General features: G+C 38.7%; 1 protein-coding gene across 1 annotated transcript in view; it reads left to right on the top strand.

Moving 5' to 3' along the window:
* LOC122569046 (discoidin domain-containing receptor 2) overlaps nucleotides 1–24355 on the top strand; it is a 214021-nt gene that overhangs the window by 177591 nt on the left and 12075 nt on the right. Inside the window, exons 11-15 of the mRNA XM_043729508.1 lie at nucleotides 1423–1598; nucleotides 15750–15873; nucleotides 17832–17983; nucleotides 19433–19746; nucleotides 23639–23830. Of these exons, the coding sequence (XP_043585443.1) occupies nucleotides 1423–1598; nucleotides 15750–15873; nucleotides 17832–17983; nucleotides 19433–19746; nucleotides 23639–23830 (958 nt within the window). The remainder of the gene's footprint in view (nucleotides 1–1422; nucleotides 1599–15749; nucleotides 15874–17831; nucleotides 17984–19432; nucleotides 19747–23638; nucleotides 23831–24355) is intronic.

The raw sequence follows: 24355 nt of genomic DNA, 5'->3' as shown, positions 1-24355 counted from the left end.
CAGCTTGCAAAGGGGAGCGGAAGAAGCGGATAAGAAACGTTACGAAGCATAACGTTCGCTTTTCTCTTCGTGCATCCGTACGAGAAGCAACAAAACGAGACGAGTTTCGTAGCGTTCTCAAGTGAAGCACGAAGCTGCTTGAAAATTTCTTTCGAATAACAGGAAACAATGGAGAATAACGAAACAACGTTCGCTCGAACGTTTCCTACTGATTCCTAGGAAAGCACTTCCTTTCTGAATAATTTTACGAGACAGACCGAAGGTTATATTTGAACAAAAATGTTTTTCCGAAATTTGAAGTCTCTCAATTGTCGATCATCCTCAGTGACCAAACTAAGAAGAAAATCGAATTTTACTTTCTCTTACAAACTTGTACTATACGTTACAGTAACAAACGTGACTTTTGCATCAGTTCGTACTTCAATTAATTAACAAGAATATTTCTATAGTCGTCTGCATGTGTAGAAACATGCATCGTTAAGAGGCTGCAGATGAATTCGTGAAATTCCTTACGTTCGTTGAAAATTCAAAAGTACAGAAATGTCCAGAATGTATATGCAAAATATGCAAAATATATAAAATATCCGGATCAAGGTACACGTTATCTCTCATAATCTCTGTTTAGACTCCATACCAATAATAATAGGAATTTACCTAAAAATTGGCGTTATACCTATTATTGTAATTTGAACTCGGAAACATTTATAGAAGAAAAAGTCGGCGAGTGACGAGTGAAGAACGAATAAAGCTTCAGAATCACACAGATCACGTGTACGCGTAGCCTTTTTTCGCATTTCTTTCTTTTTCCATTCCGGTTATCCCGTCATCGAGGTGCGTTGAATGACAGTAAAATGACAGACGACAGACGTTCAATCTGGCAATAAAAGCAACGAATCGATAAACTACTGATCGATCGTGATCCAATTACGACGAGCATGATGAACGTAATCATCATTATCGAGCCATCGTGCATTATGCGAAGCTGCCTTCACGATAATATCCAGCGTGATAGGTCGTGTACTTTGGCGTATTAGGTGGCCAGCCTGCATACAGATAGTCGTGTACGCGTACGTGTTTCGTGCATCGCCTACAAACGATCATCTATAACTCGTAAATGCGTCGAAATCGAACGAACGCAAACGACGTTTCGCTCTTCTTTAGTTGCATCGATTGCTTGGTATTCAGCCAGTTATTGGACAATCGGATCTTATCTGTATGAAGCTGGGAACGTGAAAGATAATGAAAAATCCAATGCTACAAATGGTCAGGTGATCGTTTCGTTCGCGAGGACAGGTAAAACGTCGTTAAGTAATTCGAGAGATAATATCTGTCTTGACACAAGTGTTTTACATTTTAAGGGATAATATTATATATATTCAAAATATATGTGGATTTCTTTGCCATTATATATACATACATCAGTTCCAGACAAAAGCAAGGAACCAGAATCGAAGCAGTTTGTCGGTCTCGTTATCGGTATTTTGACCACAGTGATCGTAATGCTCCTGGCGGCCATTATGTTCATTTTTTATAGAAATCGAAGGTTGAAAGCTGCCCTCGCACCTTCGACGTTCTACGATCAACACGGCGACTTGAAGGTAAGAAAAATTCTTCAAACTTGATTAACCGCTATTTATATCGATATAGTTTGCTGAATGTACATGCATGTATATGTATAGCTATATTCTTGTATATCCCATGGAAAATTAGCTATCAGCAGGTCCGCGTTTCAATACTAATTTTCGCTGTAATTCAGCTGTATTTCGCGCGGTTCGATACAGAACAACGAATAAACATACGGAGCATAAATAAAAGAGCAGAACAAACAACAGAATCGCAGAATATTCCGGCCGAATCCAATCAGGCTTGTGAATCCATCGTTTAAAACTTTCGAATTACCTTCGTTTCAGAGTTTACATTAGCCAAGTCTCATTTAAAATCCTGCAGACTGGCCGCATTTATTTTGCCTTTTACCGTTTCGAATCGATTTCACTGTTGTTATACAATGGCATAATATAAATCGTTAGGAACGCGAGACCGTCGCGTTTTCCGTTCGATTTCGTTGCGGCGAGAAAATGAAGCATCGAACGCAACCTCGTTAACGGCTAACGCTTTAATTCGAAGTCAGCAATTTGCCAAATGACCGAGGCGAACTTGTTTCCCTGTGTTACGGGATTTTTCTCGACTATCGCGAGATTCATTTGGAGTCTAATAAAGCGGCCGGTAGCGCGCGGTTATTTGCTCTCCGTTTTCGCGATGCGTTCGACGAAAAAGGCTTTTGAGCAATCATGGAAAACGTCTTGGCGATGTTAGACGCGTTGACGCTGGATACGAGGCATACAAGTGAAAAAGAGAGGAAGAAACAGGGTGGTCTGACCAAATATTTTCCCTAAAGCAGCCAAAGGGGCAAATGGGATTGCGCATCGATGGTCGAAACGAGGGATCAAAAAGGTTCCTCGATAAATAGCCGCTAGCTTCTAACGAGCCGAATATTCTTTATAGCAGAGTGTTTTAATTGTAAGGCGGTTGTTGGTGAAAGTGGTCACGTTTACTAGTCACGGATTTTCAGCCATTTTCGTCTCGTGCCGCGCGTGAGCTAATTATTAAAATTTTGCCGCACACCAAAAAATATATTATATTTGATTCGAGATAAGATATTCACATCGGACAATTTTTTTATTTGTCAATCCAAGGGAAGAGAGGACAATGTCCTTAATTAAAGAGTCAGGTATAGCACGTTTCAAGAATTTTTACTGCACGTAGGTGAGAACCAGTGTGTTAGATCTTACCTCGCAAATAGTCTACAGTCTTAAAAGTATAAGAGGAGTGTTTGGATAGATAGGTTGGGATTATGGAGCGTTCGTGGAAGGGCAGAGTGGAAAAAGTAGAAAGGAGAACGAAAGAGAAGTGATAGGAGAAAAAGAAGAAAAGGGAAGAAGATATCAGAAGTATGGAATAATAGATCAGTTTTAATTCTCGTTGAAAAAAGGTCGAATTTTTCCGTTGCAAAGTATTTCATCGTCTTTATGATATCAGCGGACACATGTTCGTAAAAATATTTCGAGATACTTAAAACACATGGAGTGATTATAAAAGAAAGATCGCTTGCGACCTAACTAGGTCGATGCCCTATATCGGCGCTGTTCAAGTTAAGCTACAGAGCTTAAGTAGTCCCCTTCACTCTGTCTCGATTTACCAAAGAACAGAGTCACTGGCGGACATCAGCTTGGACATGACACACGTACTACCAGAACACGCTCACACTTTTCCAAAGAATACATTGATAAATCTGTCTAAGCGACGATTAAGAACTTTTTTCACTCGTTTTATGGTTGCATCAAAAGTGCAAAAAAGTTTGAATGGATTGCTGAAAATGAAGACTATGTGACACTTAGTTTGAAAGCAGAACATCGCGCGTATGTTCCAAAGGGATTTTAGTTTATAATGTCGCGTTTAATCCTTGGGATTATTAAAGTATTTTATTTATTACCATCCGACGATAATCGATGCCTCTCTCAATAGCAATTGTTCTGGGAGAAATTAATTACAGATTTGTTATCCCTGTTTCAAATTCTGCCAAATCCTCGTGAGTTAGCTTGCAAGAACGTCGGAGATTCACGATAATGTTTATCGCAAAAAATATAAGTTATTAAATGTAAAAATATGTATTAAAAATTGTTTGACGAAAATTATTTCAAAGATATATATTTAGAGAAATGGACCAAGTAATGGTCGTCTAGCTTCTGATAATAAAACACAAGAAAATATTTAATGACACGTAGTGGACGCGGCAGGATTAATAACAAGCTGAACTTCGTTCGCGTGAATGGACAGCTAGTCTGAGTCTTGGACCCTTCCTCTGAAGTGTACAGAAGACAGTAATTAACAGATTGCTGAACGATGGGAAATAATAGGAGCCAGACGGTGGCGCTCGTTTCTCCCTAGACGCTTTCCAAACCTATTCTCCAAAAGCGAATTCAACCTTAAGACAGACGCGGTACAATGCTCTGACATTTGCAATTAGAGATGTGACGCCAGGGCTATATTAAAACCGGTAATAAACATTAATTATATTTCCGCGTTTCTCGTAGATGCTTCGAATGGGCGACTTATTGTTCGGGAAAGCTCGAATTATCGTTCTCCTACTGTCTGCTTTAGTAGAACACAATGGATGTTAGACAAAGGAGCTGCTTTGAAATACTTTCGTGATAAATTGTATGGTGTACAATGCCACGTTACAAAACTTTATTTAAAAAAATGTTTAGTTTCGAAATCTTGTTTTATTTGTTCCAAGAAAAGTGACAGGCCATGTCAATAGATATATAGAAAAATTCAAATTTACTCTTCTATTAAATTCTATTAACATTCTATCCAAATTTATCCTTTATTCTACTATCTTACCGGAAAAAGAAATTCAGCAGAGAATCTAAGGATAGAATTTCTTTATTTCCGTAGGATATCAATATCTTCGTTTTTCCCTCCAATCAATCAAAATTTCAAATTTAATCGTGTCAAATTAAAAACCACTCTTTTATTTCCTCCCGCTAATTCTATCATACTTATAAAAAGAAATGCTACGTTCATGCATTATCACCTACGTTCACGTATGTAATACATTCAACAAAGCACCAAAAAAAAAAAAAAATCTAGACGGCTCTCAAGCACACTTCCTCCTCCCTGAAACGCTGGTATACACAAATAGCGTGGTTCGCGGAGACGCAGCTAATCTTCTCATCGGATCATTACAGAAAGAAACAAGAGCGCTGCCAGTGGGGTTGGCTCACGTTTATTACGAAGAAGCACTCCCGATAGAAGAGGTCCCGCAGGGCTCCCTGTCTCTCCTCGCGTTGCGTCGTTCAAGTACAACGAACCAATATAATTCCGGCTGAATAAAATTTTTCCCAGCCATGGATATACATATATACCGGCATGGCAGTCGTCGAGCTGACTCCACTTAATTAAAAGAGCTAGTCGTATGACCGTATTGTCGTCGCGAGACGTGCGTTATCTAGCTCGTTCACCCGCCCATAAGCAAGTCTGTGTACACACGTTCCTGTTCTCCTTTCGTCTTGTTCCACGATGCCACTCCCGACATTAGCCACCTGCTACTTGTCTCGCCTCGACGTTGCAAAGCCCTCGAGTTTCGCGATTTCCCTTTTTTTCCCTTTCCCCGTCTCTTTTTTTTTTACGTTGGCCGACCTTGTTTCGCTTCCGACAGATTGTGAGCTTCCGCTGCGAAAGAAAATTTACGCGAACGTCGATGTCTCGAGAGAAAGCAGAGAAACTCGATTTTGTTAGGTTTATTTTAAAGATTCTAGCGTAGATGTAGGTGAATTTATGGCGTTAAGATTGGTTAGTCGTTTTTATTTTTATGTTACTGCTTGTGGAATTAAGACTCGGGTAATGTTCGTAGAGTGGGTGAGATTTGGGTCTTTGAGTTGGAAGATTGTCCGTTTGAGATGTTTGAAAGTTCAGTTTTAAATTCGGAGTTCCGTCCGAAATCGTTGAAATGGATTTTCGATGGGGCTTTAAGTTAGGAGTATTGTCCATTTTTCACAATTATAAGTTTTTATGATTCAGTCTCCACATCCGGGATTTTGACTACAATTATTGGAATATAGGTACGTATAATATGTGAAACGTTGATGAATTTTTGTATTTGAAATTTTTTCACAATGACAATTTTCAAACGTCTAGTTTTTAACCCAAAATTTTGGCAAAGTTAATGTGATGGAATTTTGATGATGCTTCAAGCTGAAATGTTATTTATGTTTTCACAGTTATAATTTTCTAAAATTTGGCCTTTAAACCCGAAATTACGACTGAAATTGTTTTAATAAAACTTTGATAGACTTTTGACTTGCGAGTTTCGTTTATTTCCACAATAGCAGTTTCCTTTAAATATATTCTCTGAAGTTAGAATTTGGATCGTAGGTATCGCAAGGAAATTTTGATGAAGCTTTTGTAATTTTCTTAAATCTAGTCTTTGAACCCACAATTTTAACTGAGCTCATTCAATTGAAATGTCGATAAATCAAAATACACGTTAAATCGACATAAAATCGTACTGTTCCGTTTCAATTGGCGAGATATCTGCAAAAAGTTGTTATTCGCTTTCTCTATAGAAATATGATTACAAACCCACCATTTTCACCGATAAAACGTTATATGAGCAGCGCATACAGCTGTACAAATTCCATTGTCGTGAAACGAAAGGTTTATCTGATTTTTTCATTGTTGCTTTTAATCCATGAAAAATTTGTGACCGATATTTCATAGGTTAGTGGAATTCGCTTGATGGAAGGACGATGAGATATTTATACCTTTCAATACGATGGTCGTGTAGGTTTTAAAATAATGAGAGAGGCACTGCCACGATGATAAACGTGTATTGTTAGAACGAAAGCCGGATAGTATTCTTCATGCTCTTCTAGGTTGCTTCAGAGTAGATTTGTTTCGAAATATTTGTACGCAAAATTATTAAATTACTAGTCACGGGTGAGTGAGTCGTGGATGAGAAATACGACGAATACGTGGAACGGTTAATTCCGAATTGTCGAGTTCCTCTACTACGAATTTCTGCGATTCATGTTTTCAAAGAAATACTAACTTGCTCGATACTAGCAGAAACTTTGAACCGGAAATAAATTTGAACGTTTACGATTCATCGGTCGCTCTTCAATCAATGTTTCTACGGCTCATCGACGTTACATAGTGAAATAATCTCTTTCTCTTTTAATGCTATCCTCCTTCATGGCTTCGATGTAATAGCGAGCATGAGCTTGAAGCGTTTCGTATAAATGGTCGAAACAATACCAACTTGTTTGAATTTTTTACGTGTTCGTAGTTTGTAGTCGTATTAACGTGCTCTGTAACACAATGTCAGGTTCGTGGCGCTGTTTCACAGTTCGTTACTTTTTAACGCATCGTGAAAAATACGTGTTTTCTGAACGTCAACAGTGATGCTCAACAGGAATCGGTTTTCTGGTCTGTCGAGTAACGGCACATAGAACCGAATGGTTCTCTGGCATACTTTTAATTTTTCTTGGAATTCTTCTTCTTATCTTACGAAATTAATTTCATTCCTTCGTTTACCAGGTGTGATTTTTATGTATACGTTTATAATACTTATTTTTAATGAGACACGGCACAATGCAAGTCAGTTTCTTACAACTCAAGTGTATTCACTCTTCTGGTCTTTCAAGTCGTACAAAACTTGCTAAAGACTAACTCGCATATTTCTTCTACCATGACATTTATCCCTGCATTTATACATTTTCTCTCTATTAATTCAGGTAAACTCGGGTAAACTTTGTAAACATTTCAAGAAAAGATTTGAGGGCGTCCATCCAAAAACTTGGATGACTGCATACCCTTCTTTTGTGTTTCGAACTCATATTTAAACTTAAATACTTTTATATAAATAATTGTCATTGCCATGTGATGTGAATCATTTATGGAAAATTTTAATATGTAAATATCCATAAAATTCAACGTAACGTGCATAGATATACGTAGTATTCAGAGAATTATCCGAATAATAACAAGCACACCATGGTTCATGGTATATCATACAGTACGAAAAGATTATGAAAATGATATTATTATAAGAAGCTCTTACGTCACTTGAACATCGTAGTTAAAAAACTATATGATCTATCCCTGGATACTCGAAGATACAAACGCGTTAATCTTTTGAATAACAGACAGAGATTCTAACATCGTTCACTATCTCGTGTCCTTAGACTTGCGAAATTTATGTAAATTCGTATTTTTCATTTAATGTGATTCAAAAAATTGAAGTTACGTAAATTATTTTCCGCACCATGTATTGTAAGCAATACTATACTTTGAACGTTTCGTATACTTTTACACATTATCTGCACTTTGAGCATTTTTGCACTTCCAAATTTCTCATAAACGTAAAAAACCGCAATCCTCGTGCGATTATAAATTTTAACGGTGCGAAATATCTACAATTTAATAAAATATAAATATCTACCTGGTTCCACATTTTCATATTGATAAAAAAAAATATGAATTTACGTAAACGTCATGTGATTTAATTGGCATCATCAACGAATGTCGCTCGACATCCCCGTTAATTACCCAATAAATTTCATCCCCTTCAAAGGAACAGCAGGAATTTCTTCTTCGTTGGTATAATGGGACAAATTTTGTCACTTTCGTTTCGGGTTAGGTTGGCATTGGTACGAAGACTGGGCGTAGTAACCAGCTGCGAAAGGCACGCGTGATTTCATTAAATTTCATGGAATTTATTATCCTGGAACGGCCCGATCCGTGACGCACGCTAGTAAACGCGCTTTTATTCCGATTTGGTATAGAGTATGCCAGAGGCGTGGTAGCGTTGGTGGCAGCAGGGATCGTAAAACGAGAGGGTGGGCGAGTTGCAGGGTTAGGTGGGAGGCGTTCAAAAGTGAGGTAATGCGATTACCGACTTTAGCTGTGGGGTTCGTCGCGATACGAGGGGTGGCCGAGCGAAAACAGATTATTTTAATTTAAAGCAACAAACTCCCTGATTCCCGTATACTGTAATCCTCCCCGCAAATTTGACGTACGCGTGTATCCCGATTGTCACGGCCAGTAGTTTCCTGGTTAAGCATTAGGAGACAATCTGGCCACGGGCTGGACCATCTTCTTGATGAAAGTCAAACAGATTCTGCCACTTTCTTAACGTCCATTATTTTCGTTCCCTCTTTTCTGGTTATCGTTTCTGCTGGTTTTATTATTTTGGTATCTTTTTAGTCAAGTTGATTTACATGCGCTATCTGACTAAAGTTTGATGTCATTAAATGTTACGTAGAATTCAGAGATTTGAAACGAATTCGATTTGGGATTCTATCGTCTTAGAAATATTTGGCAAACTGTTCTAAGAATAAAGTTAATTAATGTTGATATACGTGGTATCGATTTGCAATTAACTGTGCAAGTTAGACGCAGGTAAAAAAAAGAAAGGGATACCGAATTTATAGGAGAGTGGTAACAAGTGGCAGAATTTTTATATTGAGAAAATTGTGGATAAGTGACGTTGTAAAATGAAAGAAATGAAAAATGAATAATGTGCTTGATTCATCGTCCTATTTTTCGAGTTTTCTCTGGACAACATGTTGATTTACCGTGTAGAATGGCCAGAAAGATGGATCGAAGAATTTGGAGGTGGTGCTCATAAAGGTAGAAAAAATGTCATGTTCGTGCAGACCTGTGTATCAATCTTCGTTAAAACTCGGATAATTTATTTGATTTACAACGACGAATGACGTGAGGTGCTTTTTTTGGTGTACGTGATTAGACATTTAATATTTATGTTACAGTGGAAGACAGACACGCGAAACATATTTTACAACAATCTGCAACGAAAATTTGATTCGAAATAAATATTATATTTGCCTGTCTTTTTTGTGTGTTTATTTATTATTTGCCCCATTTTTCATGCCAATCTTTCTCTCATTATCGTTGGAAAGAAACACAAAACTAAGCGTTAATAGGCGAAATTATGCGATTTTAAATTTCCACATTTCCACAATTTTTGTTTCTATAAATTACGAAGAACAAAGAATCGGATCATCGACTTCCGATAGTTACAGGAATAAAAATAAAGCGGAGAAAAATATAGGGAAAACGATGATACAACGTCAACATTTTTCTGGATCTTCTGATTTTCATATCAAGCGACTAACTTGATTAATTTAATATGACAGACGAAGAAAGGAGAAATCTATCAGATCTAAGAAAAGATATATTAATTCATACCTTTCAAGATTTCAAAAAGATCAAGATATAATTAATCTTATGACAGTAAAAGTATTTGACATACTTTTGATTCTGAAACCAAATAAAAAGAGAAAATAACATTGATAGACGTCGTATTGAATTTAAAAATAGTTTCCATGGAAAAGATGGAAAATGTTACGTATCATGTTTACCGCAGTAGACCTCGAATACAATCTTCTCGAAATTGAATATACACGCGTACGAATAAGCAAAAAAAAATAAGAAAAAGGCAACCTACGAATTGCTCATTCAAATTACGATTCAATGGATCTTCTAGAACACATTATCAAACAATGAATATTATTAAACTATTATACAAACATGACTAAATACGTGGCTTATTATACAATCCTCCGTACGCTCGCGAGCATGAAATTAAACGATAACATCGAACGTTCGATCATTTGAATTTATAATCGTGGTTCCATCGATTCAAGCGTGCACAGAAACTCAAATCAAAAAATAATAGAATTCAACTGCTATAACTAAATTGTGGTTCGAATGCAACTGAATTCGTCGAAAAAGGACCGGAAATTGGCGAGAGGATAAATGACAGTTTCGCAGGAGGAGGATGTCGAATAGAGGCGGAAAATGTGCAGATATCCGACAGGTTGTGCAGCTTTCGCCGGTACGGGGGCGAAAATGCAGCCATGGTAATGAAAATGGCAAAAAGCACTCCGTCGCTAATTAATGGAAGATCGTTTTGTTCGTGGAATCTACCTTTGGGCGTCTGGGATTTCATCAAGTAGCACCGGGCTCGGTATTTCGATTCACGTTTTTATTACGTTTATCCGCAGCTAATTATATTGCGCCATATTTATCGCATTCGCCAACACGAGATTGCTCTTGATGTGATGCAATTATTTCACCGTGCAATATTACTCTTTGATCGTGATAAAAAAGATAAACATCCCGTAGAGTCTTGGTAATTCGACCATTGTAAAGTTCCCTTCATTTCGAATATTTTTCTCCCAATTTCGAGCTCCTGTTTCCCTTTTACCTTCGCTGCTTTTTACAGCGCGCGCAACCAGCAACGAAAATCTACAAGGAATTTTTTAAACCTTTACCAGAGACTGGTGTAATTTAGTTCGTTTCTTGTATTCCCTCTCCAGCTGAAGAACATCGCACCATCTGCAATTACTTTGCAAATTGGTTTTGTAATTTACATAACACGCCCCCGCCTACGTTTCTATCGGAAATCAAGATTCTCTTACACAATTAAAATAATAATATTGTTCGCGAAAGTTTGCAAGTCACTGGCGTTAACAAATTTTCTCGTATATTAGTAATAGGTTTGGTTATAAATCAAATTTTATGATCAAAGTGTTCCATTCGATGTAGAATCGGAAAATTATAAAGGAGAAGCGCTATAATAAATAATAATAATAATTTATGTATACTTATAACCTGTAAGTTGTCAATTCACTGATATTATTAATCGGAAAATTATAATTCATAACATCTACATACCTATTCGCGAAATATATGCTATTCCTACAAAATTTCCGAATTTCTTCAATGATTTTCAATTTCGGATTAGAAAGGTAACTTCAATCTCACGATAGGAATTGTAGATTATTGAATTTTTTTTTTATTTTCGTAATAAACTCAATACGATGTTGGTTATGGAGAAAAACGTTCTCTATATTTATGAACAAATACGTCACGATAATAAGTTCGTTGGAGCGTTTTCGTTGGTTATAACCAGAAGCTAGTTATATGATGGGTATCGGTCGTCGTTTATTTCATCGAGTTATATCGTGAAACGCCGAGGGCGTATCCATAACGGAAGGCGTTTCAGCAACGTATCGGGCACGATATTTTCCAATAAAAGCGTCTTTGGGTCAATCGAACGTATCCAGGTCCACGAAAAGGTTCAGGGATGTTTCAATCGAAAGGGTCCTTTTGTGTGGTCAATTGATATACTCGCAACCACGGCAAACACTACACGACCGGAAGGGAACGTATTATCGTTCTGTCCACGACGTACAGCCTGATTTAAGGGAAATAGCCGACATTTTGGAAGACGGCAATACGATGATGACCGTCGTATGTATTGATAAACGTCCGCCCTTTTCCCTTCATTTGGATTTGTTGAGGTTATTAGATGTATAATGAGAGAGACGCGTGGATAAATTATAAGGTAGAAAATATATTTGAAATACGGAAGTGAAAAAGATACAAAAGTTGAAATAATAATATGAGCTGGTCCAGATCCACACGCTAGCAGTGTTACTCTATAACTGAAAAAACCCTGAAGCCAACGTCCCCTTTCGACTGTTTATGGCCTGCCTTCGTCGCAGTCTTTTGTCTATGCGCTGTCGATGGCTTCAATGCTTTAGAAAGCTAAAAAGACCAGATGTAGAGTTTTCTTAAAGGCAGTGACCTTCAACAGGATTGTTTAGCTCTACCGCTTTCTTTAAATCGTTTTGGATTTAATCGTGTTTTTCCCATAGTTAAGTATTCACTTTTCTTTATTGGGACGTCTTGTAAATTTGAGAAAGGCGCGAAGGAGTTGAAACGTCTAGATTTTATCTTAGCGTGTGTAATTTTAAAAGCTTATTTGTTTGTTCCCAAAAAGAAATTTACTAAAATTCGAGAATTATAACGGAATTAATAGAAATAGGATGTAAATATATCGTATAATTTAAAATGTAAGCACCACAATGAAAAGCGTCTTCTTTGTAACATTTGTAATTCTATCCCGATTTACAATACATTTGCGTGTATTTATCTTTTCCTGCGTATTAATTTGCATGTTCTTGTTAATGAAATATGCCTGGGTTATAATAACGTTTCGTATGAATAATAAAGGATAAGGACAATATATTGTTTTTAACGTTCGGCGTGTGTTGTTAATTTTCAGCATTGTGCATCGGGGAATTACATTATTCAGTGTTATAAGTGGATTTAAAACGACGAAAAGAGCTTTCAGTAATGTTATTTGAACCGTTCCACGTGCATAAATATTTGGAATTACACGCCTGTTTCTGTGTGGACGATTCCTCTCAATAACTGAAATCGTTTTCCCGGAGATCTCTTTTTTTCAACCGCTCTTTAGATATTTCAATAAAATTCATAAATATCTTTATAAAACGACAATATTTTAATAATTCCATTATATTCAATAATTCCATAAACGGTTCCGTTATTAATTCTATAACAGAGAAAATGAATCCGATGAATTATTCTAACAACGAAAACTTCCCTATTTAAATTAAAGGAAAAACCGAACGATTCGACGGACTTTTGAAACAAGTCACCGGTTGTGAATCAAAGCAGAAACATGGAACTCTCTGCGAGTGATTCTTTCCCTGTCTACGGTGTTTATTGTGTAATTACTATTTTCAATTAACGCACGACGGCCGGGATCGATTATTTTTCGCTTAACCGAAGATCAGTCGAAAATGCCACGCGCTGATTGGTTTTCCCGTAATTAATTTTTCCGACGTTCCGTTGTATCAAATCATACGCGGCTGCCGATCATCGAGGGACTCGTTCGCACGCCCCCGAAGATTTCCACGTTGCCAATTACCTGCGTGTACCCCCGGTTTTCAACGATGGATAGCCGAGTATCGTCGAGCAAACAAGCGACCACGATCGAAATTAACGTCGAACCCTCTGTAGCCTCTATAACGACTCGTTCGATAAAGGATCGTGGCACGTGTACTTTCATACCATTTCCCCTGCTCCATGAAATCACTGATACTCCAAGAGAAACCTGAACGCATCGAGTGATGAGTCTCACTGGATCGAGTCAGCACTGGGTACGACTACCAATCGACGTTGCTTCGAATGTCTTGAAATACCTTCGAATGTCAGGTCATAAGGATTGAGGGAAACAGGCACAAGACTTTAGATAGCCCTGACGGGCTAAAGAGAGCCGTTAAGAGGATCTGAATGACGCGAAGACGAGCAACGTGCAAGAAGAGGGGACGATCAGAAGTAGAGGGTGATCAGTAGAAAGAAACGACAAGGAAATAAGGGAAGAAGGTGAAGCGAGAAAGGAAGAGGAAGAAGTGGAAGGGAATCACAGCAAAGAGATTCGAGCAGAATCTCGATGGCTAAGTGGTTATCTTATCTTAACGGTGGTTGCGCGGAGCATCTCGCCAAGTCTGGCACCCTAACGCTTCCTAAACGGAAATTAACACCCCTCCTTAGGTTGCGGTGCCCTTCTCGTCGGGTCGTCTCCGTGACGTTCAGGCGGAGGGCAAGCAAAGCAAAAATCAATGGATATTATATCGCGACTCTCCGGAGAACGGTGCTCGACATGATCCCCCTTATCGGTTCTCCGGTGTAGAAGGAAGGAGCTCGGGACACGACGCTTCTGGCGAAGGATTGTTTGTTATACAATGAAAGCGTTAATTTCCTGGGGTGGCACCGTCGATCCAGCCCCGCGTTGACGAGTTCTTTCCTCGTCGTACGAGCCAACGATAACACGCGGAGGTTGTCGAGGAACGGGGACGCTCGATAAGGAAACTATATCGGACCGTGTTCCTTCGCGACGAAAATACACGCCGTCGTAACGAGGCTTGTTAATTAATAGAAAAATACAAGCAGTGCTGAAAACGGAGAGTTGAGCTTTTCGCTTCTAACAGATTCAGATGTATTATTTTAGAACTGTCGTTCTCTTTTTTCGTCTTTCGTCTATCGGTCAGTTTTTCATTCGTAGTTTGTTTTTGGAAGTTTCTTACTTTAACAAATTATTGATTGGAAAGAGGTTGATTATGAACGAACGAAGCGATCCAAACGATCCTCTGATCCGATTTCCTCGGCCAGGGAGTGTCGAGACTGATAATTACCCGATGATACGGTTAAATTTTATTCAGGAGAATTACGTGGGCCGTTGAATGCGTATCGATGCATTGTGCCGATAATTACGTCGTGTGAAATTATTAGCCACGCTACGCTATGCCGCGGTTCTGTGGTTCTTTCGATCGTGACGACGGCTGATATGCTTTTCATGATAAAACCAGCACCGCGTCGCCCGGAATTGAATTTTGACGGCCGAACCTCTCTTCCATCTTTTGTTTTAAATTCGCAACACGAACGATATTTGGAAAACCTGGAATCGAGCGAGTGATTATTGATCCCGCTTTAGAAAGATTGCATAATCCGCAATTGAGTATTCGTTAAAGAAGCAGGCAGGTGTTGTTGAAAAAGTGATGCAGGTGATAGAATATAAAAGGCGTGAGAAAAAACGAGTAAAGAAGCAGTGCCGCGCTCCAAATGAATTATGCATCGGGTATATTATAACATGAAAGTATCAGTTTGGTGTGTAAATATGCAATGAGAATGTAAAAATGGTGGAGAAAAAATTCATGCAAATTTTGCTCATGCCTCGGACGACTTGATTTTCGATGGTCTTATTTTATTCGACCACTTGAATAACTGTTAACATTTCGCGCGCGTATCGATTCGCGTAATCGTCGAACTATACTCTATTTATATATCAATTGTTTCTTCCATATCATACCTTAATATGTCAGTCATAAATATACACAGAGTATCGTAGGTAATTTCTAATCATTACCATAAGTGTATATGTAAATATGGAAGTATTTTGCGTAACTAACAATAGCGATTACCTTTGAACGATTTAAACAACCAACAACCGCCAACAAATGAAATTCCTATAAAAATAATAATTGTAATATATAAATAAAAATTCAGAGTAAGGGGATGTTAATAATTATCAGCGTTTAATTATCATGAAATGCACGGGTGATCGGTTGATCTTTCCTCGGATATTCATAAAACAAAAAGCATGCCTCGATGGGCCATGAATATTCGGAATGCTCGTGGAGGGGGTGGGTGTGCTGGGGCGAGACAGAAGTGGTGGCATGAAGTGACGGAAAGTTTCCGGTGGCGTATCGCTTTTACTCGCGTGGTATACACGCGCGACGTGTGCATAAATGTCAGGTGCATTAACAGGAACGCTCAATATTCGGCCGCAGGTCTCCGTGCAGGAGGAGGGTGAGGACAAGGGACCAATTTGCCCTCCGCTTCCGGCGCAGTACCACCCGGCCGCCTGCACCATGACGACACCGCAACTACACAAAACTATCACGGATTACAGCGGTTGGTAGCGACGTTAAGTGCGACACTTAAGCCTTTCGAATTCTACGCGTGCATGCACGGTTAGGCCGATTTAAATTAATTCGAACAGAGAACGCCGCTACTCTGAATTTCACGATTATCAACGTGCCCCGCGTAACCCGTTGTCCAGAATTATTAACCGCTAACACGAAGCTCCGCCCCCAGGAACCATTTGATACGGCAAAACTCGAAATTTTCGTAATAAGCCAAAGTAGAGAGTTGGAGCCAACACGCGTTTAACCCTTTGATCGGCTCGGTGAAATATGTTTGCGAGGAAGGCAATGGTTTCGCTGGTAGTTCCAGCAAATGTACAGGTGCGCGAGATTGGGTTAAAATTAATTTAGCTGCGAGACTGCAATGTGGAAAGTTAATATAAAGCATTAACGAAGTGTAGTGGATTCTGTTCCATAGTTTTAATATCCTAGTTGTTCTAAAAATTTATGAATATTATTTTTTAATATATTAACGTGTACGATGTCTGGATATGATTTTTTGAATAAAAGTATACTTCAACGTATCAATCGTGTGGTACATGAGAACTATTGAAAGAATTTTTAGTTTTGAAAATTTTTCAATATTTTGAACAAATAATTAACACACTTGTTAAATTCTTCTATTTTTATTTCAATTCAGTCGCTATCGATTTACGTAGGAAAAGTTTCGAGTTCCATAGTCGCTACATTAAATAATGGTTAATAGAAGCAGAGTACCTCGTAATTTAATGCATCGAGTTCAAAGTTTTTGTCTGCTAAAAGTAGGCGATTTTATGGTAGTTCCGCGGTGGCCTTGCTAACGTTTCATCCCTTCGATATTTGTTAGTGCGCGGTGCAATTTAACAGCGGGAAAACTCGAAATGAGTGGCTCTACGTTGCGGTGCATTATCGAGTTTGCGTTTGACTAAAATTACATAAAATCGACGGTGGTCTATAGCCATTGGTCGCGATGATAAACGCAACACCTACCACGATATGCAAGCACACAACGTTCAAATTAAATTGCGGATTAATGATCGATGGATTATTACAGAGTTCATAGTACTTAAAGACGAGGCTTGCACGAGCACAAATCATATACGAGCCTCGTCATTTACCAGGACCCTTTAATTCGTTTTAATTTTTATTCGCAGCTACAAAATTTTCATATATCCATGCATTCCTTCCACGCTTATTTTCAAATGTTTAAAAGTCAAATGAAATTCCACAATGATTAATTCTCGTATAAAGCTTCATAAAGCTAAAGGAAAAGAATTCAACTTAACAACGAATACTGTTTCAAACCACTGTTTTTTGCCACATCGTGCCTGCATTGCTCAAATAGTTGACCAATTATTTCGTTTTCTGCTACCTTGCCGACGGCACTGTTTCTCAGAACGGTGTAAAATTACCACGAGTACACTGGAACCAGTAGAATTAAAAATAAATTTCTCTCGGTTAATCCTAACTTTCAGTTCCCGATCAATTAATCACGCAAACTGCAATATATAACGAATAACCTTATATAATGGATCGAGTTAAACTCGTCTGTTAGTCGCGATTTCACTGAAAAATCAGATATTTCCCTCTCATTTGAAGCCATCATTCAAAGCACAAGGGGTTACATAAAAACTATCATAAACCATCTCAAAGAGAACACAGAGGATAAAACATTCTTATATCATAATAAAACGAACGTGTAACAGAAGAAAGATAGTGCTCGGTAAAAGAAAATGGCCGAGAGAGAACTCCCCTAAAAAAGAAACGAAAGAGGAAAAATATAAAACGAGAGGAAGTGCTCGTTTGAAAGTTTCGAGGAACATGAAGCGGGAGCAGGGGTAGGACGCGAGATGGGGGGGGGGAGGTTTGAAACGCGCCCGGGGTAATTTCTTTCGTGCACGGCGGCCATCGTGTCTCTAACCTTGTCAAAATTCTTTTTTCCTTTCCGCTCACGGTATCGGCGGACAGGGATCACGGAGGTGCAGCCGGTTATTCCGCTGTTGCTGAGCACGGCGATCAATCTTGCCAGGCCAATTCCACCGGTTCAAGAATATCCATCTAATCCGCCGCCCATACCGCCACCACCGGAAAAGTATTACGCCAGCACGGAGATCTGTAAGGTGAGTATCAAAAATGTACGGCAGACATGCGATCCGTGACGATTAGTCCTGGTCGCGGAGTAGTTTTGTGGGCTGACGGTGGGAGGGTATTAATGCGGGCCACTTGGCCTGAAACTGTGTCAAACACTGGTTCGTGACTCTGGGATCTTTCGTCGCCATCGTGGCAGCTACTTGAATCGTTTCCCTTTAGCGGGCCTTGCCGCGAGCTTGTTCAATGAATCCTCTTAACGCCTCGTTGTTTTCATCAAGCACACATACATACACACGCGCGTATGGTCAGTTATGTATTTCACGTTCTATCGTGGTAGAGGTAACTAGCGTCGTGATTAATTTCTTGTATTTCATTCTTGTTTTCTTTTTACTCCAAATTTTTTCGTCCCTTTTATTCGTCTTTCTCACTTTTTTCTTTTTCATTTTTTTTTTTTTTTTTTTGTAAATTAGGGCGCTTACAGCCAAACGGCGCGTGCTAAAACGATTCGCGCAGAGTATAATGAAGCTTAATGGATGAAAAACAAGGCAACCAAAAAGAACTATCAATCACGACTAATGCGAGACTTGGGAAAGGAAACGTCTTACGAAAGCATACACTGATCACCGGCCGATAGCGTGAGGCCTGTGATTATTGATTGTGTAACGTGCATGTAGTAAACGAGTATTTTAATTTGTACTTTTATTTTTGGACTGACTACGTTTGCCCCAAATCCTTCGCGTGATTTTAACAGTGGAATACTATAGCGAGGTGTTGCTAATTCGCCACTCATTTTTGTTTCGGTTATTTGTGTAAGATGGTAGCTTTTTGTTATATCAGCTATACGGAAGTCAATGTGATATAACTTCGTTAAAATTAATCGTTTGATTTGTGAATAATTAGACATTCATCGTTGCAGTCTGATTCTAGAATTGAAAAGACTTGTTCAATACCATATTTGAAATGTTTGCTATATTATTTGTTCTCCTATATAGAGCATACAGCTTCCCAATATAACGTTAACGGCATTATATGTTAAGTATAGCATTGCACAGCTATCCTTGTTGCGGTCCTGGAACTTCCTATACGTCCATCTCGCATTACTTTCAATCAACATAATAAAAAAAAAAAAAAATAAAATAAAATAAAATAAAATGAAAACAAGAATAAAAAAGAACGATTAATATTTTAAGATCTTTAGCACAAGAATTAAAGTCAAGTATTTACATAACGATTTTCCTCGAACTTATGAAATTTCGTAACGCTATGATCCAAAAGGTGCAGTGGAAATAAAATTGTAAAAAGAGCTAACATTTATCATTATTAAGTTAACGAGTAAAGACTCGTAACGCGATTAAAATGTATGAAAATACCGTAGATGCAAAGCAAGAAGAAACTTTGAATTTTCTTCTAAAATATCTCTTCCTAGGTAACCCGATACTGCTATCCATGGCATTACCACGTCTTGGTTTTTATTACAGAATTCCCTGCCACCGTTACCGCCGTCTCCGACACCAAGCACGCCGCCGCCAATGAGCGCGAAAGCCTCCAGTAGCATGACAAGCTACAGTCCCGAGGATATGCTTACGGAGGAGGAAGACGAGGTGCCCGAGTGCATCTTAGACTTCCCCCGGGAGAAACTCAACATCGTTGAAAACCTCGGCTGCGGATACTTCGGCGACGTTCACATTTGCGAGGTCGACAGGTTTCCTGGATACGACGAAGTTTTCCGGAACACTAGCAGCGACCTGGTGATCGTTAAGTCCCTGAGACCTGGTTCCTTGGATGCGCTTAGGTAAGGTTCTTGTATTATCGAGCAACGCGGCGTCGTCGAACCGCGTGTCATCCGGAAATTTCACGATATTAAGCAAATAATTTCGAAAGTCTCGATAAGAATTATTTTCAGTTTGTTCATATTCGAAATATCATGACGCGTGGTACAAACTCGAATATTTGCACGGGTATTGTGAAAATAATTGGCAGGAATTGTATATATTCTTCGTCGAAGAATGTTCGTGGTATAAACATTGTGAAAGTTTTGCTCATAATTTTGAAAAACATAAAGTTTCTTCAGATTTAAACTTTTGTAATACGGCGATAAGTGTTTAGGTGGTAGAAATATGGTTGGTTAAATGTTATTAAAATAATTGATAATGATGTATGTTTCGATGAAGAGTATAGTACTTTCGAAAGTTGCATTTCAAATTCAAAATTTCACGACAGGGTCGAATGTTCGGTCGGGTATTATCAAAATAATTGGTAGGAATTGGTTGAGATATTTTTCATCGAAGGAGGGTTTCTGGTATGAATTGATTGTACGTATGAAAATTGGCAGAGAATTTCGGTATGACAGCCAGTGCAGAAGCATTGGCTTCGAAATGTATCCAGCTGCAGCGCAATAAATTGCCGTCGTGTCAATAGCAGAGTAATAATTGAGTAATAGTTTGTCGCGTGTGGCGCACGTAGAACGGTTGTTACAGCGCGTGAATGAAAACAACGTATCGGAGGCTGTTATTGACAAACAAGCGAACGATCCTATCCTCTGAACGCATTTACCCTTCTCTGGAATACAAAAAAAAAAAAAAAGGAACGAGAGAAAAAGGAGAAAAGAATGAAATGAAACAGATACCCCATATAGCAAATCCTATAAAACGAACAGGAAATTATTAGGAGTATCTATACGAAAGCAAATTATCGGTTCGCGTCTCGAGAATGAATAAACCTTTCAATCCACGTTCGCTAAGTATTTTTTGTTACGATTTACCGTGGTAATTTCTTCACGCGCTTGTAAGCGAAACAGAAGAGGGCGTCGCATGGAAAATCGGGAATCGATAGCAGCTACGGCCATAATTAAATTAGCCGATAGAAATGAATCGAACAACACGTTATTGGAGTACTCGTTTACGTCGCTAAATACAGTGGCCGGAACTATTAAGCGTCCGATATTTCACGCCAATCCAAAAATATGGAAAGTATAGCATAATCGGGAGAAAATTATCCCGCTCAATTATAGACCGTTATTCTAATTCATTTACTATCCATCCCACTCTCCTCTCTCGTATCAACCAAACGGAAGAGGAGATTTGCTGTGAAATATAGGGCATCGATAGAAAATTATCCCAATCGATTATATTTAGAGAGGCCGCGTTAATACGATAATTCGATAAACGTGGCGCAAAGTGATTTCGTACGTAATGACGTGGCCCGTGTATTAAGTTGCTGCGACGCGATAATGCAGAGAAAGTGTTTAAACGGTCAGTGACTGACGCATAATCGAATAACTTGTCCGCGCCGTTGCTACTTTTCGCGACGGTTTGGCCTTTAACGGCTCCTAAAACTGTCTGGATCGTTGCCTACGATTGACAATAGCTTGGTAATTTCCCGTACAGAAGTTTCCCTTTGACCTGAACCTCTCCGACGACGCTGCTCGAACCACGAGGAAATTGTTTAAATCCGATCCTGTCTCGACCGTCCTTTTAATAATCCAGTTTAAACGTTTTTAATGCACACAAAGTAACTGTGACTTCAAGTTTCTGGTTGTGAAGTTTGTTATTAAACAATTCTGAAATATTAAGCTTACGAGGGAAAAGTAGAACGCGTGTTGTTTTCATTTCATTCAAGCTTTTGTTAATAATATACTGCATATGAAATGTAATGTATACACTCTGCCAGGTACATATTAATTTTTAATCATAATCATTCAACGCATTCGTAATTGATCAAATTTTTATTAGCTGCAGTGATATATGCCAACAACTAATTTTCAGAATTTCAATTTTGAGATATCTACAGAAATTAAATCTGCCTTTATTAGAATTTTATGATCACCTAATAAAAGAATAATTAATAACAGGGCTGTCTTAATTATTTTTTAAACACCAAGCAATGCGTATAAACATTATTTTATTAGAGACTTATAAAATCCAGAGATTGTTAGTCGTATAATTAATTTTTTAATCAAACAATGAATACAATGGCTCGCGAAGGTATTTGGATACCTACCACCGAAAACCTTTTTCCGTATATTGTGTGCATTATATGGAACATTTCCAGATTTCATTAGCACTGTAATGAAACACAACTGCCATTATTGTATGAGTATAATTTGAATCGAATCTGGAAATATATACAGACGTTACAAACTTACTGCAAACACATATATTTAATACAAAATCAATATACAGCCATCTTGAGGATATCATAATTCTGAGGAGTATTAATACAATGGGTGTAATGAATAGGTGTAATGAAGGGTATCGACTGTATATGTATATTTAAATTAGATATCTTGTAATTTCTATATGTATAGAAAATTATTTATATATATAGAACTTGAAAAAAGGAGCTAACAGTCGATCGATTTAGGAATTGAAAGGCAAAGAAGTAGGATCGGAAGTACACGATAAAGCGTGTCCCGGCGAGGAACACGCGCTGCGTTATCGCTGGCGCAGCGAAAGGATGATCCGGGTAGACAGGATCGGGGATTACAGAGCTCGGCAACAGAACGTTCGCGGAACGTGTATTGTTGTCGAACGGCCTCTTAACGGGGCACCGGAAGTACAGTCGTACTGGTTTATTCCTTTTTCACGCGACAGACCGCCCGATATCCACGCCAGCACAAGAAACGGTAGAATCCTGCCGATAAAAGCGACAAGAAAGAAACCTGTGACGTCTTCTATTGCCTGATATCTTCGATTGGATTTGTTATATCTTCTTTAAAAGATCAGGCAATTTCATTTTCCAGCAAGAAGAAACATTTAAGATAAGCCGTCTTTTCATTGAAACTTTCCGTTTCTCTAAACAGTTCTAAAATATTCTTCGCCGTCTTTCATCGTTTCAAACTTTAATTAGAAAAATTCGGTGTGAATTTTCGAAAAACTACGATCCAGCATACGTCACTCGACGAGAAAGTTTCGATTCGCTTCCCTACTACTGAAAAGTTCTCCTCTGACCCCCAGAGAGACGCATTTTCCGGTTTGCGAGTTGACCTGCCATAGCGTTAACCGTGCAACTTCTTTGTCGCTTGAAATTAGCCAAAATAGTGAAATTTATTAATTAAAAGCCAGTGGGTCGAGCCGACGTCGAGTTTCCACCGGCTAACGGCCGCCACAATTACTGCCTGAGGAGACCGGCGGAATTCGTTGAAACCAACGCTGCAACTTTACGCCTGACATCGTATAAATGCAGCCGCTTCACGAATAACAACGCGTCCTTACGCAAATAACATACGAATCCATGAAATCGATCTTCGTGCGCTGTTGTTCGTCCCACGACCGAGCTTGCTTCCGACGTTGTTACGTTGAGAAACATAGCCCTTATCGAGATCCTAAATATTAGACAGCTGAAACACAAGCAGCAAGCTCTGTTAAACATGGAACTCGCGAGTGTTCTCGAAACGATAATCTCAACAGTAGCCGTTATCCCTGGGCCCGTGTTACGTAGCTACAATCCCTCTTCTATTCTTCCCGTTGTTTTCTCGTCGCTCGTCCCTTTTCGTCGCTCCAAACATATGGAACGAAAAAGAGAAAGATAGAGAAAAAGAAGAGCTTACGGGTACAACGACGCGATACTCGCAGATAGAGTGCTCACATTATTTCCAGTATATCCGCCAGTATTCAATAGCCGTCTGGTTGGTAGGGCAGCCGACTATAAAGATATTACTTCCGAGTGTCCCATGTATTTTCCAGGATAGAATTTCAACAGGAAGCAAAAAGACTGGCACGGCTGGCAGATCGGAATGTCGCGCGGCTACTCGGCGCCAGCCTCGAAGACGATCCCATGTGCATCGTATCGGAAAATGGCGAGTACGGGGATTTGAATCAATATCTGCAGAGCCACATCGCTGAAACGTCTACTGTGCACACTGCTAAGACCCTCAGGTATAATTAATTACGATGCCTCACCGAAGAAACGGTACTTATTAAGGATGAGGCAGGATACACTGTAAAGATCGCTATTAGAGTCTTAAAAATGCTATTTACTTGTATCTCTCTTTAGTTTTATACGTCAGTAAGGTATTGGTACGGTGAATGTCAAAGGATTATGAAGTATCGACACGATGAATATCAAAAGATTATAAAGAGCTTGTGAAGTATTTCGTTTTTAGTATGGTTCTACGATGTGCTTGATATTAGAACCGAAGAAACTGTTATCTAGGATATACGGTTACTTTGATTTCGTATGAGTTTATTCGCTGTCAAAGAATTATTTTATCAATAGCTTTATTTCGTTGATTTTTTAGCCATCAATTCGCAACAGCCTGTATAACATAAACTGACTTGACTTGAAAGGCAAGAGACACGGTGACCTTTAAATATTTCAACATACCTTAGAATATGAAAAACTGCTGGACAGAACATTTTAACTAACGGGAGCGCGTTATATACCTACTAATGTAAACATTT

Source organism: Bombus pyrosoma, linkage group LG7, assembly GCF_014825855.1.
Source record: "Bombus pyrosoma isolate SC7728 linkage group LG7, ASM1482585v1, whole genome shotgun sequence".
NCBI classification, from domain to species: domain Eukaryota; kingdom Metazoa; phylum Arthropoda; class Insecta; order Hymenoptera; family Apidae; genus Bombus; species Bombus pyrosoma.
Note: the sequence above shows the minus strand (reverse complement) of the source record. Positions and strands in the feature narration are given on the sequence as shown.